General features: G+C 35.2%; 1 protein-coding gene across 3 annotated transcripts; it reads right to left on the bottom strand.

Annotated features, from left to right (window-relative positions):
* Positions 1 to 3,108: 3,108 nt before the first annotated feature.
* Positions 3,109 to 16,560, bottom strand: LOC576350 (dual oxidase maturation factor 1). 3 transcript variants are annotated; one of them, XM_796678.5, is made up of 9 exons: positions 15,978 to 16,560; positions 13,036 to 13,093; positions 12,115 to 12,255; positions 11,137 to 11,238; positions 10,141 to 10,294; positions 9,163 to 9,377; positions 8,674 to 8,864; positions 7,059 to 7,210; positions 3,109 to 4,352 (listed from the first exon to the last, which is right to left on the bottom strand). In XM_796678.5, the coding sequence occupies exons 1-9, from the start codon at positions 16,140 to 16,142 to the stop codon at positions 4,238 to 4,240; spliced, it is 1,293 nt and encodes a 430-aa protein (XP_801771.1). In that variant the 5' UTR covers positions 16,143 to 16,560; the 3' UTR covers positions 3,109 to 4,237. The 3 variants fall into 3 exon arrangements, with proteins under 3 accessions (XP_801771.1, XP_003724904.2, XP_001177754.2); XM_003724856.3 differs by lacking the exon at positions 7,059 to 7,210 and adding an exon at positions 6,445 to 6,450 and having other exon boundaries at positions 15,978 to 16,557; XM_001177754.4 differs by lacking the exon at positions 7,059 to 7,210 and having other exon boundaries at positions 15,978 to 16,553.
* Between the last annotated feature and the right edge of the window lie 1,521 nt (positions 16,561 to 18,081).

Genomic DNA, 18,081 nt, shown 5'->3' with positions numbered 1-18,081 from the left:
TCGCCTTTTAGAATATGCGAACAATGACAGTGCATATCACATAATCAGAACACGCTATCTTTAGGAAATACAAGGAGGTATCAGAATTTCCCTGAATTTGATTTCTTGAGAGTTTTTTGTGATCATTATGAATGTTGATAAAACAACCCTATGATACAATAATGCCATGTACTTCTAGCATTTAAACTTCTGAAGCGTGAAGAGGATTGTTATGAAAATGAATTAGTTTTACCATTGAGGAAAATTGGAGGTTAATAATAATGAGAATTATGAGATAGAGTGATCTAGCTGCCTGTCACTTGACGGATAGATGATGTTGTACTTTCAAAACCTCATTTTTAACAACTTTTACAAAATCTGTTTATACATTTATCATTTAATTGTAGTTTATTGCACAGAAATGGGCATTTGCTGGTTTTGGGGGTTGATATTGTGAATATTTGTTTGTTTTTTTTTGCAATTGATTTTGACAGAAGCTGCAAGGAAAGGGATTCATTGAGCTCAAGGATTGGTTTTTTTCTTCCCAGGTTGTAAAACAGACTTTGGTTACACATATTGGTTGATTATGCCATTAATACTGTTTGAAGAGACCATATCAATGCTTTGTGTATATATAAATATATATATGAATGTATGTTCGATTGTCAGCCCGACTTTGTATAAAGGATGATTTATGTTTAATATGTTACTTACTCTTCCTTTTTTACATTGGAATATTTTTTTGAGAAGTAAATGTAAACAGCATATACATGGTGCTATAATTGATTTGGAAATGCTTGCAGTAATGATAAAACAGATCATTGATAGCACGTAATGGTATTTTACGTGAAATGACATGAAATAACCCATGTATGAATTTTTGTAATTATTTTTAAATTTTTGCTGGAATGGTCACGAAGAACTTCGTGAATTGTGGACTTTTGTGATTTGTTTTGATTTAACTGAAAATGATATATGTAGTGTTGATGCAATAGGGATAGTCTACTTGTGTACTCAAAGTGAAAGTCAACTCTATATGTGTGATGGAAGACAATCCAACTCGCTTGAATAGAAATTTTGCCTGAGGTTCATGTCATAGCAACAGAGCATCTTAGCTGAACAAAAGATAGCAAGGAAAAGGGGAATTGACATTTACTTTCCCGTTTTCTACCCCCCCCCCTCCCAATAAATGGATCCCAGTTTTACTTGCACTTCTTGAGAGGCCTCACTATGAATACACAAGTAAGCTATTACCGTTTTCAGATAATATAAGTCAGTACGAGGTATGAAATTTGGTATATATAACCTGTGAATGTGTATTGTTATGATCTGAGTGTCTTTATAAAGACTCGGTGATGTTTTACATGTTGTTTTTAGAATGGGTATATATACTTTTCATTAAACATTATTGCTTGTATACAAACAAATCCAGCTTTATTTTGTCATTTTTTAATCAAATGTTTATCATTTTTTAAAGTTATTTAGTTATTTCTTTGTTTGATTATATTTCATGAAACGGTCATTGATCTTATCAGTCTGGCATTCAAGCAATCAGTCGGCCATTAAGTTATCCTAAACCCTCATTATGTTGATATTAATCAATTCATATATTAATTCAGCCATTTAAATCACTTCATCAACTGGTAAGAATTAATCTTTTATCTGTCATCTGATCTTGTAATCAAGTCATTCAACTCAACCTGTTATCAAAATCATTAAGGACCATTTCATCATTCATTCATTTGAATCTCCTATTTTCTAATCGTTTCAGCAATCAGACATTTCAATCTACCATTACGCTTAGTTTTTCAATCATTTATCAATCGTTTATATCAATCTGTCATTAAATTGTTAAAGCTATCTTTCATCAATCAGTCACATTTAATCATTTTTCCTTCACTCTTTTCAGTTGCCTTATTCATTTATCAATCAGTCAATTAGTCAATTCAATCTGTCATTAAATCAAGTTGTCATTAAACACTCTAAACCACGCATCTCACCAACTCGCTCACTCTATTAAACTATTTTCGATGTACCCAATCGGTCATTCCAGTCTTCCAATAAAACTCTTTTTATCAATCAATCATTTCAGTCAGTCATCAAACTCTTCTTCTTCCATCAGGATCTCAATTTCTAATTAAACCATTATAATCATATGATTAATCAGAAATAATCCACAATCGCAAAGACTTTCGATAAAAAAACTCCCCTAATAAGAATTTCAACCCAACAACATTATATTTCCCATAGAAATCATGTTTGGATTACGTAATATGTCCCTATGTTGCTCACACATTTCTAAGTGTAATGGACAAGACGTGTTAAAAGTTGCCTAAGATCGATGCTTTAAACAGTATTTGCGACTGCGTTTTATATCTTGAAAAAACAATAAAATAAAATAATTTCTTCCATGAAATAGTCAACGCAATCACACCTCGAAATCAGCTCTTGCCTCCATCCACTTCAACAGACCAGTTTACGAATGTATCCAAATTTTTGAGATATACAGACCTGCCAACCAGTACGATTTAGTCGTTTGTGACATTTTCAATGGCAAAATTCCCATTATGTTTTGTTAAGTATCCTTCAAGCATCTCACATCAGCAATTTGGGTATGTTCATCGGTTCATCGGTTCATCGAACACACCAGTCATGACAAAATCGTGCATATTCAACCAATGATCCATAAAAAATTCTTCCTGTAGGTAGGAACTGTAAGAGGCATTGATCCGCGTAACAATCCGTGTTTTTTTTTCAAGAATACAACTTTTGTCAGTAAAATACAACTTTTGGGATTAAAGAATACAGTTTTTGAACTCCAGAGGTTGGCAGGTCTGGATATATGAAAAAATTTGAATGACATAAGAAAACCGGTCTTTCCACTCCTATCACACTTTTAGGGATAAACGAGGTAGCATTTCAATCAATACATTACCAGAAGAAATAAGTCAGCACAATCACTATATTTATTTATTTTATTGTTAATAACACGTAAAAAAAATGTTTCCTAGTAAAAAAAAAAAAAAGTTTTAATATAAAAAATCCGCCTTTCCAATCGTTTTGGTTAAAAAAAAAGGAAAAAATTGTCAACCTACATATTCTAGTCAACCTTCTGTCCATTATCACATCGTTTTTGTTTTTCTTCTTTTCTTTTATTTCTCTGAGCTCTGCGATAATATTGTTCATAAAAATATATAACTTTGTTCTTTTCTAGCTTAACGGTACGATATAAAGACACTATTACGAGCTCTACAACACCTTATATAAACAGCAAAATATATATTCTCCGAGATGATAGTTATATACATGTCGCCTGTAAGTACCACTGGGTATTAACATGAAACGGATGTTTCATCCAAAATACATTTATCAAAGTCAACTAAGAAACAAGTACAACAACCCACAACATGCATAGATGAGAGACGAGTATACAAGAAAGACAAAATGGCGTCACACGGTCATTCGTTTGCTTATCTACCTGTTCTTGCAGTAATATTGGATGATCACAATACAGTAACAAGTTCCGATAGTTCAACGGACTACACTTTTCAGCAAATTAGACAATTTTTGTATAGCTAGCTAAAACTATGCTTATTGCTGAAAAAAAATCATTATAAAAGTACCTTTTTTTTTAATGTGATCCAACTAATATCATTCTTAAATGGATGAGTTTGATGACATGTTTTAATTTGTATCAAAAATGGAGAAATGCTTCTCTTATATGCGCCGTTTTCTGTTGCTATTACCACTACATGTTGGCTATAGTACTGGTTGTATGTAAGTCTTATCGACACCTGATTAATGAAAAATTTCTCTAATTGCTGTACCGTCTTTGTATAACAAAAAATATGAGTCTTACTTATTTTTCTGTTTTGAAAAATGCTTAAAATTGATTGCGCTATTCATCTACTCGTTCAAAGTCGAAGACAATGGGAGATTTAAATATATACAAACAATACACGAACTCAAATTATACAACACATAGTTAGACATCTAGTTTTCTGGTAATGACGTCATAAACGAAGACAGAGATGGAAGGGGAGGGAGCATTAAATATACTATTTCAAAGAAGGGATTGCGATGATCTATGGATTGGGTGAAGTGTTTTCATAGAGTTCACTTCCAAGCGAGATAGCAGCATCACTGAGTGGACGATCATCCTTGCCATTCTCATATACGTTCTCTTGTTGGTTGTGACCGTTTTGACTCGTCTCCCCCATCTCCATCCCCATCCCCTCGCCCTCATCCATGCCTTCGTTTACATGTCCGTTGTCGGACTTTTTGGTGAATCGCCCAGCACTTCCAGCGGAATCCCCTCTTGGGTGTTTCTTTTTTGTTGTTCGCTTGCTCTTTGACTTGTAGGAGTAGACGATCTAATAAGCAAAGAAAATAGCAAACCAAACTTCCATTACTTTCCATAATAGTTACTCCAATCGTTATCTGAAATACAATTCTTTGCAGTCTCTGCTATTCCAACATGAAAGTAAATCAGTCAAAATGTGTTTCCTATTTTTCCAAATTTGAAAGATTTATCTAGGTATCAACCATAAGCTTATCTTTGTGTTCACCATTCGTATCTATAATTTTCTTTTTACTCATTGCCTTGAATAAAATATTGCTCCACTGAAAATGTCACAAATATAAATTCCTCCATACACGGTTAAGAGAAATTAAACGTGAATACCGCTTCTAAATAACTTCTCCCTAAAAAGCATATACGTTCTGTAAGGGTATTATAGAGCTGAGACTATTTCATGATAGTTGACAGTATATACAATGCGTAAAAAGCGTTTCAAACTAGAATCGATCTATGATGCAACAATTATCATTTTCGTACATTTGCTTTCGGTAAATTAAATACGTATCATGCAAGTCAGATGGCAAATGAACATGCGAAGAAAAAAAGGAAGAAAAACAAAAATAAAATTGAAACGGCAGATGTAAAAATAGGACTGGTAACACATTCCCAAATGAATTTAGCGGAATATTTCAAAATGTTGACCGATCAAAATGTATAGATGCTGTCCAACAATAGTTTTTTATGCAGAAATAACAGATCACTACACATAGATCATAACTCGTATTCATGCTTGAAAAGGGACAAATAAGTTTGAATAACTTTAAGCTGACTTTCGAGGTATGTTTTCTAATGTATGATTTAAGCAGAACCATGTATCATTACGATGGCCGTTGTAACTATACATGCTTGTATTTATAGCATCAAATCACTTGATTATTTTCATGTGGCACAAACAAAGCTGCTTTGTTTAAAGCTTATCCACAGGAGGAGGTTGACGCTCCCTCCCTACAATTATATCCCAAGAATACCCCTTTTCTTTCCTTTGGATTGTAAGTTAAAAGAAGGATGCCCCCACCACCTCACCCCCACCACCTCAACCCCACCACCTCACCCCCGCATCCGAGATGCTCCAACACTACACCTACCATTTTACCCCTTTGGTAGCTTGCTTGTGATATGGAGTATAATATGATACCAGAAAGGTTTTTTAGATTGTTTTATGAATAAAGACAGAAAGGTCCTGAAAAGCAGGCAAAACTTTTTATAATAATAAGAAAAGAAAACAGACTTTGAATAGTATGCATGTAAAAAAGCGTACTAGTTTGGATTGAAGAAGAGACTTTAACTTATATATTTCACGATTTAAAAAAAAATAAAGAAATGCAAGTGTTTTGGGCTGTAATTAGCACAGTGTAAGGCAGATCAGAACAAACGGAAGGGAAAAAAAGGTGCATGAATTTTAATGCTAATTTAAAAAAAGGGCTAATTACATTAAAAATTTGCATGCAATCGTTATGTTACAGCTTGTGTTCTCTCAATAACTAACACAAGCTTAGAAATGAACAAAAAATGTAATAATGACATGTACTGAAGTAAGCTATACGAACAAAATAATAATTCAAAACATTATGAAGACATGCTATTACTGCTGTTGCTGTTTCCTGCTACTGCTTCTATTACGGATGTCACTGTTTCCCTTGCTTAGCTCTTGCAGCTAATACTAATAGTAAAGTGTCAGAGTAGCATTTTTTTTTTTTTGTTAAAGCAAGATAACTGATTTACAATGAGTTTCCAGAACTCGTAAACATATCGTTGATAATGCAGTCGCAAATGCTAATGCAAACTATCCTTTGAAAAATATTTACAATATGTCATACTAATCACCTAGCCGCTTCGAGAAAAGTTTGGAAAAACAAAGTTCATGGTAGTAAAATAATTGACGAACGATATTGTAGTGAAACATAAGACTCTTTAAAAAGAGAGAAAAAATAAAAACTACATTTTGAAGAAAAAGCACTACTTTGTGTTTTTACTGAAAGTGCTGCACGTCCTATTTTTGCGGAAATATACAGGATGCACATTTGTGAAAAAAAATAGCAAAGAACTAAATTCCTCGAGCTTTAAATGATTTGACTTTTCATAAAACAAAAATGAAACATGCATACCTCGTACTTCATTGATAAATTGTTGACAGTAAATTCATAAAGAAATGAAACAAAACAAAAATAAGTGCGTGAGAAATAATAATATTTATGAGTAAATCTTGCAAGTGAAGGTGACAACTGTCTTTATAACATACACTGGGGTTGTGATTTAATGTCAGGCGTGTTACGTATAACATCAAGGCTTACAGTGCCACGCACATTTTGCGTGGCACCACTGTAAATTGTACACTCGAATGGGAGTGTCACGCATGTTATGCGTAACGGATGTGTATAAACGGAAATGAAACGTGATAGTAACGCAAGTTACATGTGATAATTGTGAGGATATGACATCTGAATGTGATTGGGTGTCACACAACGTGTCTGAACATGACAAATGTTGGACATGCTTCTGGAATGCAAGTGTCACACACTTATGCGTGACAACTGTGTACATTATGTATGTGTAACGAAATGTGAAATGAGCGTCGTGCGTGTTTCGGGTGTGTGCATAACATTGGAGTGTAAGTGCGTACGATGGACATGCCAATGACATGCAGATCAGACATGCTGAAATTGAAATGAAAATAAAGCGTGGATCGATGAAACGTGATGTAATAGAGAACCCAACATACTCCTCAGCTTCGTCGCCTTCGTCGATGTCAGCTGGCCCGTTTCCTCGCTGTGTAGGACGTGGTCGACGCCTTGACTTAGCAAAGCGTGATTGATGTCGAGAACGGTACTCGAACTTCCCCTTAATAGGTTCGGGCGGAGGGGATTGACAAATCTGCTTACAATACCCGCGGGTTAAAGGGGGTTCGGAGGAGAAAAGAGTGCAAGAAATGAGGGAGAGATCAACTACAAAAGATACAGAGAGCAAGGGTTATATCATGAAACTAATTAAGAGAATTCTAATGATACATTAGAAGATAGGAGGGAAGGATAATTAGTCACCCATAATAATTGAGGAACGAAAAAAAGGGTAAGAAAACTGGAATAAGAAATGAAAAACTTGTTGTAAGAAAAGAAAAGTGAGTGGTGGAAAGTGTTCCGGAAAGGGTAGATTAGAAATCGTCACATTATCCTATACGTTATCGCGTTATTTCAAAAGCGATATACCAGGACTGCATAAATTATACGACAATTTAAATGGAGTACCTTTACTTGATCATATCTTGTATAATCTTGTATAATAATACACTGATAAGTTAGTATTCTTAACAGGTGATGGTTATTGTACAATACAATGATACGATACCTCTACCAACCATAGAAAAATATTAATAATTAAAAAGGGACTAAAAAGGAAAAACAACTCTCAAGAGCCAGGTTAATCTTGATGTCACGGTGCATTAAAAACGTTTAAAGTGCTCACGAGGACAAATGAGTCCGCAACAGCATGAAAGTAATTTAGTCAACGACATGACGCAGTTACTTCCTCTTTCATTTCGGCCATTCATAATTTTATAAATGATCTCTAGGTGTCATTATACTGAAGTTGAAGTGACACGACGATGGATCATTTCGTGTGGACCATTCCCCTCCCTCCGTCAATACTTCCTCTTAGATAACCTTCGATCAAAATCAAATTTGGTGGTTATAGAATCTGGTCTGAGTTTGTCATCTCCCCATGGTAAATAAATATTATCATTTGAGTATACAAGACACCGAATAGATGGTTGTTGAGAGGGTGTCCATAGGGGCGTGGCTGTATTAAAATTAATCGAAAAGACTGCACTCTAGTGTGATCATTAAAACTGTTCTCAAATTGGCAGCAGGCAGTATTATGTTCAAAACTGTCTGGTATTTTCATACGCCAAGGTACAAGAAGAAAAAAAAAAAAATCATCACTTTTAACAACCAAGATATTTTGATCAATGACAAAACTGCATCTAATATTTTACACAATGAGTTTTCATTGATGACAGTGTCTGGTCGAACCTGCTATTAAGATCACCTACGGAAAACAAAACTGTGGTCCCCGTTATAAGATGGACTTTCTAGACAGGTTCTACAACACATGCATTTATTCAAAGACCATTCCATAGCTGAACACTATATACAGATTATGGTCGTTATGGAGAGGTAGCTAATAAGACAGGATTGTCTGCATTCTCTCCCCACTGAAAAGGTGTGTCAAGGAAGCTCGTGCACCCAATCAACACCCCCCCCCCCCCCCCCAAAAAAAAACAAACAAAAAAAAAAACAAAAAAACTAACAAACTAAGACTACTAATGAGATCATACTCACATCTTGGCCGTTGCTGTCTCCGTTCGCCTTGCCCTCTTCGAAGTTGGATCCATCCATTCCGCTACCGTGCTCGATCAGGTAGGTGTCTTCGAAGTCCTGAAGGGGATCGACGTTGAAGAAGGATGCGATCTCGAGTGGGTAGATGTAATCCATGGCGAGGACGATGAAGCCGCAGATGACAGATATAAGACCTGGATGATGATGATGATACAAGATAGTTTGGTCTTATTTACCTTGGGTGGACCTTCTCCGTGCAATCATTCATGTTTTTATTTCCGTATAATAAAATCAGATATAAAATATATACAAAGTAATCATGCAGAGAAAAGGGGCAAAATACGGCTGGCAGCCCATTTTCAGCCGCAACTATTGTTGCTGCTGGTTTATAGAATGGGGCCAGTTTATAGAATGTGTGGAGACTGGGGTGGTTATAGGTGGGGTTAAGGGTGTGGTGGGGTAAAGGGTGTGGTAAGGGTAAGCGGGACTCACCAGCAACCATGCAGAGCCAGAAGCTAGGTCCCTTGTGGAATTCAAGTACGTGGTGAGCCGCAAAGGGTATCTTGAGCTCGGACCCATATCTAATGGTCGCATAGAGAACGTTAGCAGTCAACAGACTACCGCCGGTCATGATGAGGAAGTAGGCGCCATTTCTAATCACCATGAAGAAGAGGATGTTGGCTAAGATCCACAACGGGAAGGATAACCTGTCATCAAAGCAAAGGGGGAGGGATGTTATTGTACTTCTGACATTACAATCAGCAAATAAGGTGTCAATCAACAAAATAGGGACTTATAGATTTTCACGACGACATCGTGGACTGCTACGTGTGACGTCCTTTTAAGGCACTGTCCCTTTTAAAAAGGACGTCACACGTGAGCAGTCCACTATGTCGACGTGCAAATCTAATAGTCCCTATTTTCTGGGTCCGTTAAAATGATATGATCGGAAAGAGTTTAATCATTTACTAGACATATAGCTTCTCTAATATTTTATTTCCTTTATCCGTACACCATTCATAATTAAATTTAATTAAATTCATGTGAAAGTTCAGTTTCTACTTATCTCTATCATTATTCACTGTTGTTGTTTGCCCTCAACTTTGTATAATTGAATAGGAAAGGATTTTAAACGCTCTGCTTTACTTCATAAAATAGCTTGACCCTGCAAGAGCCGGATCAACTCTACCATTCCTTTACAATCATAACTTTACTTCCCAAGGGAAGCCATATCAGCACCAAAGCTGCTCTCCCTATAAGATTATGCAATTTTTATAATGCCAGCAATTACCAGGTACCCATTTACACCTGGGTGGAGGGTGGCAAATGTTATGTCTTTCCAAAAGGCGTTAGTGTCGGGCTGGGATTCGAACCCTTAGGTTGAGAACCAAGTGAATAAACCACTATACCACGACACGTCCACATACCATGACACATCTATGTGCTGATAAAGACAGTCAATGAGCTTACCAAACCATGATGTAGGCATAGTAGCCAGCCATTCGGTAAGATCGTCCCCATCTGATGTCTTCACCATCCAAAGTGAAGTACTCAGCAATCCAGAGAACAGGGTATGGTTTGCCTGACCACTGGGCCTCTCGGAACTCACGGTTGATACGTCCAGCTGCCAACAAAAATACATCCAATTATTCAGTTTCTTTTATTCGAAAACTGTCACATCAAATCTACACATATCTTATAAGGATAGGGATAGAGAATATACAGAAATAACCAGGTAGATTTTCAAATTTTCTTTTGTATGATAAGTAAAATAGATTGACATTTCAGATCTACCTTATGCAGGCATTGATCAATCAACATACATGACCAATGTATCTTTCACAATCTATTACTTCATATTCATAAGATAATGATGGATTCTACTTTATAGCCCTACAAGCCTTTAATATCCATCACGCAAACACGCTCAAGGCACTCCAATAAATGCTCCTGGGCCCTGTTTCATAATACTTTTTATCAATAACAATGGTTCAATTTCTATGATAAATTTGCCCTCAACCAATCAAATGCCACAACTTCAGTAGCTTATAACAGTTATTGTAACTTGTTATTGATAACATGTTTTGTGAAACAGGACCCAGTACAGTGCCTTCAGCATTCATGGAAATTCTTTATATCCATTAATCGCATCTGCGCCCTGTTTCATAAAACTTGTTATCAATTAACAGCTGCCACAGATCTATGATGAATCTGCTCACAGCCAATCAAATGCGAGGATTTCAGTAGCTTATAACAATTATTGTTACTAATTATTGATAACAAGTTTTATGAAACGGGGCCCTGGTGCGACAAGTAAAACAGTTTTCTCCCAGGACATGGACACTGGAGAATGATCAAACACCTTTCAATTGAAAGTCAATATTCATCTACAGGTACATTGGTACTGCATGGGCTATACATGTATTTTCAATTCTGACAACAGACCCCCAAAAATCAGTCACTTACAGAATCGTCCAAATCCGCCACGTCCCTGGCCGCCGTAGAAATGGAAGCGTTCGTTGTAGTCGATGACTTCATCGGGATGTTCGACAAGACTATTTGCAGGAGCTAGGGACAAAAAACAAGATATCAAGTTAATCAATCATTATAATGACCGACGTTTATCTGAAATCAAGAGAACTACCATTTAACATGATCAGAACAATGAAATACATGCACCTGGCATTTTATCAAAAATAATGAGGAACATTATCATCAGTTGTATAAATAGATAATGGACTGTTTTATCTATGAAGACATCAGCTGACTACTTTTGTCATCTTTTCCTTTTTTGACACATGACCTAGTTTTCTCATTTTGTACACAGTGAAACCATACCCTGTATAATTATCTAGCAGAAAAATATAAATATTTCTTAAGATCTAAGTAATTTGAATGAATTATAAATGAATATTTGTTAAAATTCATTTAATTCATTGAAAATCGAGGACGGACTAATTGGTAGTATTCATTATTCGAAAAGTTACATCGCAACATAATTGGATACTGCAGAGGTAGAGGATAATATGAATGTATTTAAATGATTGAATACAATCATTCAAAGTCTTAAGTGTTTATGTGTGTATTTAAATTGATTGAATGCAATCATTCAAAATCTTAAGTGTTTATGTGTGTATTCAAATTGATTGAATGCAATCATTCAAAATATAAGTGTTTATGTGTGTATCTAACCTGACTGAATGCAATCATTCGAAATATAAGTGTTTATGTGTGTATCTAACCTGATTGAATGCAATCATTCAAAATCTAAGTGTTTATGTATGTATTTAAATTGATTGAAGGCAATTGATTGAATGCAATCATTCAAAGTCTTAAGTGTTAATGTGTGTATTCAAATTGATTGAATGCAACTGATTGAATGCAATCAATAAAAATCTAAGTGTTAATGTGTGTATTTAAATTGATTGAATGCAATCATCCTACCTTTGAGCGTGATGTTGACGCTGTTGAGTCCGATCTTCACTTCGATGTCAGCGTCATGTATTTCCTCATAAGAGAAAGCTTTGTAGTAGGTCTCGATGCCATGTAGTTCAGCCTTCTCCCATTCTTGTCCCCACAGAGACACTGCATTCAAGAAATCATGTCAATGATGTCAACATTAGCATTCATTCATTTATGCATTCATTCCTACAGTTAAAGCCCCTCTAAAGTGTTGGGAACCCAAACATTTGATGGCAAAATTTCACTTAAATTGTATCATAGTGTGAAAAAGGATGTCATTCAAAACACATTTCTGCAGGAATTTTCAAACCAATATGTTTGAAGTCGAATATTGATGAAAGAATACAAAATGTAGGTTTTCTGCGTTCAACAAAAAACCCAAGTTCTGAATTCTTTTATCAATAAGTGAAATTTTGCAATCAAATTTTTGCCACATTGGGGCTCCCAACACTTAGGGGCTTTAATCATTAGGTTATGTATGTCACCTTTCATCTACAATGTTATCCTCTCTGCTCTGCGTTACTCTTGTATTCCTTCCCTACATCACTTCTTCTCTTTATTTCCTATCATTCCTTGTTTGTCCTTTCTTCATTTGTTCAATATAAATCGATCTAGACTAAAGTTATACTTCTAGATGTAACGTAATACATCCTGTAGCGGCATATCATCATCTTTATCAATTGAGTTGTTCTTTTATTCTCATCTTTTCGTAAGTCTTCTCACCCTCTCTACTCTCTCTCTCTCTCTCTCCCTCCCTCCCCCCTCTCTCTCTCTCTCTCTCTCTCTGTCTCTCATTCTCACTCTCTATCTTCACAGTTTGAACAAATCACAAACAGCCATGACTATTGCATGATCTAAACAGAATGAAGACAGTATTCAGACAAGTCACCACTATACACTTACGCATGATTCCGGCACCAATGAACAGACTGATCGTGATTCGCACAAAACTGTAACATCTCTGAAATAAAACATCAAGAAAATTAACGTAAGTTTAACAAAACATGTCGTTATCCCTCCATTAAAATAGTGTAATATCGTCTCCAAGATAACAGGCAAATTCCTCCTCAACTTTATCCAAGATTGGAGAACTAAATCTCAAAAGAAAATAAAATGAAGGAAGAAGGACTCAAAATTTATCTATACAATTTTAAAGTATTCTTTTTCATTTGGTGTCCCATAAATTTGCTAGTTGTTGTGGAGTTGTGAATGTAAACTGACATCAAATTTGTTAATTTACTTCACATTTGAACTGATTCAAGCACAAGTAGGGCTCTAAACTTAATACGATGATCAGATATATTAAAATCATAGATGTAATCGGGAACATATTTGACAAAGTAAATTTTACTTGCAATTCTAGTGTTCACATCATAGCTATATCTATAAAGCATGTACACATATTATATGTGAGACAGCATACGTTTCTTATGTTTGAGTTGCTGTGATTGCGGTGTGTTTGGTTTATTTGATTTTCTGTTATTATACATGTAGCTAGACTAGATTTGACTGTGATATACATGGAAAACGTATCATGTTGCATACTTTGAATTGCACTGCCTTTACAGAATTACACGTTGTGCTTTCGTGTGTTTATATTGTGTATATACATATACTTGCAGCAAGAAAATATTGATAACTCTCAATTACAATATTGACTTAGATAATACTTGAAAAGTGTTGTAACTGAAAGTAATCTGATTTCGACTTTCATATTATCATTAATTTATTGATATATATAAAGGGCTGCTGTAAATGGACCACTTTCAGTATCTTTTCCTTCACATGTATTTATCAGAAAAGTCAATTAATTTCAATTCAATTCTATTTCATTCAGTTAAAAAAAACATTACCTATAACAATCGGATATATTACATAAAGTACACATTAAGACATGTCTGACAAGCACATACAAATAAACTGAATAGGCTGCAATCTGAAACGAAACAATCTTTATATAACGGTTGACCCATTTTTTAAATAATAAATAGTATGAATTATATTCGTTGCTGAACATTATACAAAGACACAAATCAAAACAACAAATGCACATACAAACAGAGAAACAACATTTGTCTTAAATTCGAGTGATTATTGCAATTTACCCCAAAACTAATCCGTATACCTATACGTTTAAATACATTTACGCTAGCAGAATCATATATGTAATGACGGAGAGTGTATGACAGAAACGGTCCCTGAAAATAATTCGTTTTTGGTTGAGTACTGTATGAGTCGAACGGCAAATGAACATTTTGAGCGTTCTAGTACTATATTATAAACTACATGTATGGTACAGTTTAATTTAAACAATTTGGAAATCGAATCAGGAAGAAGTTTGCGATGAAATGACTACATGAAAACACCTACTTGTAATAAATATACGTCCCGATATTGCAACATGTTTAATAAGTAAAATATTGGATTGGTATGGGCAAGAAAAGAAGAATGATTAATAGTTCTTATTGCACGTTCTAAAAATTTAAACAATCTATCTGTATGCATGTGGTGAGAGAAAGTGCCTTAAATAGAACACCGTTTATAACTCTCATATGTCATTAATAATTCTTATATGTGAATAGTAAGTTGTCATAACATTGTCATGATCAGTTATGTGGTTGCATGTGGCGAAAGAATCGCGATGTAACGTAATGCGATGCCGATTCCTCTTTAGTAGAATAGAGTGGAGGGTTCGATTTGCGTGTTAAACAAAGGTCTTCATAAAATGGAGCTAAAGCAATTACAAATCTCTTTGATCATGAACTAATTTCATATTTGGGATAAGTTTAAATAATGATACATTGACCCTTGCCTAGGTCAAGTGGTACTTAGAGGGTGCCAAGAGACAGGACTCGTGAAGGTTAAAGGTTAAAGAGCCATTCTACAGGTATAGGCTTTTATGAATATATAGCTTATTAGTGAAATTGAAAGCGATCAGATAGAGGTCGAAGTTTCGATTGTTGGTGTTCAGAAGAAAATCGTAGTACTGTACATTTAGAGTTATACGGGTTTAATTTAAGATCACCATAAAGCCTTTCTTTTAAGCAGATACTCTGCGTCGTTGATTTCTGTGTTTACAACAAAACAAAAACAAACTAACCAAAAAAGACACACACATGTTTTACTTTGGAATCATGAATCAGAAGAATCCCGGTTAAGTCAATATTAATTGGATGTCTGTTCAATGCTTGCACATTGCGATATGATTTTGTTCACACGGAAATGCATGTCTTTATTGTGAATACGGTATATGTTTCCTATTCTCGTCATATATTCCTACTTCCTCAAGAGGTATACTTTGATTTATTTTCAATATCACTTTCCTACTCATCAAGCTCCTTCTTTTACTCACACTACCCACCCCTTCCGTTTTTTTTCTTCTTCGCTACACATCATTGCAAAATATAAGAAATATTATACATCATTCTGCCATTGGTCTTGTTGATATATTAACGATGTTCGTATTATGGCAACATTATGATATATATATATATATATATACCCTAAAATATGTAACTTTTGATCATTTTGAGTGCAAGAATCCTCAGGATTGAATGAGGCAGAGTCAATATGAACTTAGAAGGAAGAAGAAGAAGATCGTTCATCAATAGTAAGCCCAACACAAACAGTAATACGATGGCCTCTCGTTCGACAGACATCTATATTTACATTTATTGATCACTTTGTACAAAATATAAAGATTATGTGACAGAATATCTTTTAAAATGGTAGACTTATATCTATCTATCTAGTTTTTGTTATTCCAAGATTTTATTTATAATATGACATAATGTCATGGCAAGCTCTTTGAGTTCATTATCAATTTCTATATGTGAAATTCTTACCTGCATTCCCCGAATACCGGGCAAGATGACGATGAACGAAAAGAAAGCGATCACGAAGGCGAAGATGAATCCTATCTCGAGTACGTCGGCGGTCACCGCAGTTTTATTTGGGGGGTAATAGGTGGGCAACCCCTGCTCCCTAAACGCGGTATATGTGTTACCCATCTTGGTATATTTCTCCTTCTCCTTCCTCTCTTTTGCGTAAGCTCAATCTTTACTTACAGAAGATTCATAAAACCTGAACGAAGAGGGTATAACTTGGACTCTACGACAAGGCCCAAATAGCAACCGAGTTAGAGCTTGAAATGGCGTAGAAAAGTTCTTTCGCATAGACAAGCACGGGTAAAGAGATCTTCAATAACAACGTAATGGTGCCAGAAAAAAAAGTGTATACCGATGACAGGGAGGGACAGAAGAACTATTTAGCATCTTATTTGCATATGATTAGCAGGTCACTGTTGAACGAGTAAACACTTTACCTATGCGTTAGTAGAGTGAGTAATAGTTTGTCCCTGGTACGCTGGGTCGCTGCCTATTGACAGAATCCAGTAGGCTTTTCAGAGAAGCTATCGAGCGTGCAAACGAACAATTGTGAATAGGAATGAAAAGAAGGCAACAAAAAGGAGTATCTCATTTGAGCGTGACGCCAAAAATGGAGAAGATAGGTACCACCGTGTAACATTGTTATAATGACGATTGTAGATCATCAAATTACGTCACCATTAAACTAACTGCATAAATTATGCAAATGAAGGGAGTGAGCGGAAGCTGAAGGCGAGGCCTAGCCCACGAAGTCTTTTGCGTCGGAACTACTTTCAGGGTGGCTATTACGAAACCATTCCTACGAGGTACCCTAAAAAAAGAAGGAAAAATAAGCACAATCATATCCGCATTGAATGCTACCTCATGCTGTTATTCAGCCTTTGATTTTCCTTGAATATCTAGATAACTTTTAAACCCGCTTATGACCTGGCAAAAATGAAGGAAATGAACTTGTTGGTGTTGGTCAACACGATGACCAAATCCTAACATACAAATTACACCAGATTTAGAAAATAGATATCATGTCTTCACTCTCTTTTTTTCTTTTCCACTGATCATTACAACCTCTATTGGAGACAAATGAACTGGCTGCCTCTTTTCATTTGTTATTATTATTATCATCATCATCATCATATTCATAATGATGATAATGATAAAAATAACAGTAATTATAATTACAAGAAGGAGGAGAAGAAGAAGAAGAAGAAGAAGAAGAAGAAGAAGAAGAAGGGGAAGAAGAAAAGAAAAATGTTACGACGAGCCGGGAAATAAGATAAATAGGGAGGGAGAAAAGGAGACTAAGAGTTCTGATAGGCCATCTTCGTAATGTAATCAAATTTAATGCACTAATCTGTGTTAAGTTTCTCGTTACAAATAATTTCATTCACCTGTTGTTACGAAAAATTGTATTTCAATAGTCAGAATGCGAATAGGCCATTTTCGTAATGTAACCAAATTTAATGCATAGGTCTTTGTGAAGTGCCTCAATATAAACTATTTCATTAACCTGATAAGAATAATAGTATTTCAATAGACAGAATCCTAACTGCATACATTAGTTGTTGCCAGGTTGGACAAACATTATGGCTTGACCTACCTAGCAACACTTAATATATGCAGTTGCACTCTGACTATTGAAATACTATTATTTCTATCAGGTGAATGAAATAATTTGTATTGAGGCACTTCACAAAGACCTATGCATTAAATTTGGTTACATTACGAAAATGGCCTATTGCATACATTACGTGTTGACAGGAAATACAAGAAATAGTGTTTGTCCTACCTAGCAACAATAACGTGTGCCAATGGTTTATTCGGTGAATACGTTTGTATTTGAATTCAGATAATACGAAGCAGGGTTTCAAAGACAGGTCCGGATTAATAGTCCTATATAATTATTAAAAAAAATATATAAATTATCTGAGATTCTCTTAATAATTCTTATCATCTACCCATTATAGCGGGGACATACGTAGATCAAGTGTCAAATTTATATTATCATGCCATTATGATCCGTTACGTAAGATACATACTCTATAGTTTGGTACAAATAATGTTA

This window comes from Strongylocentrotus purpuratus, unplaced genomic scaffold (assembly GCF_000002235.5).
Source record: "Strongylocentrotus purpuratus isolate Spur 01 unplaced genomic scaffold, Spur_5.0 spur5_scaffold_9, whole genome shotgun sequence".
NCBI lineage: Eukaryota > Metazoa > Echinodermata > Echinoidea > Camarodonta > Strongylocentrotidae > Strongylocentrotus > Strongylocentrotus purpuratus.
Note: the sequence above shows the minus strand (reverse complement) of the source record. Positions and strands in the feature narration are given on the sequence as shown.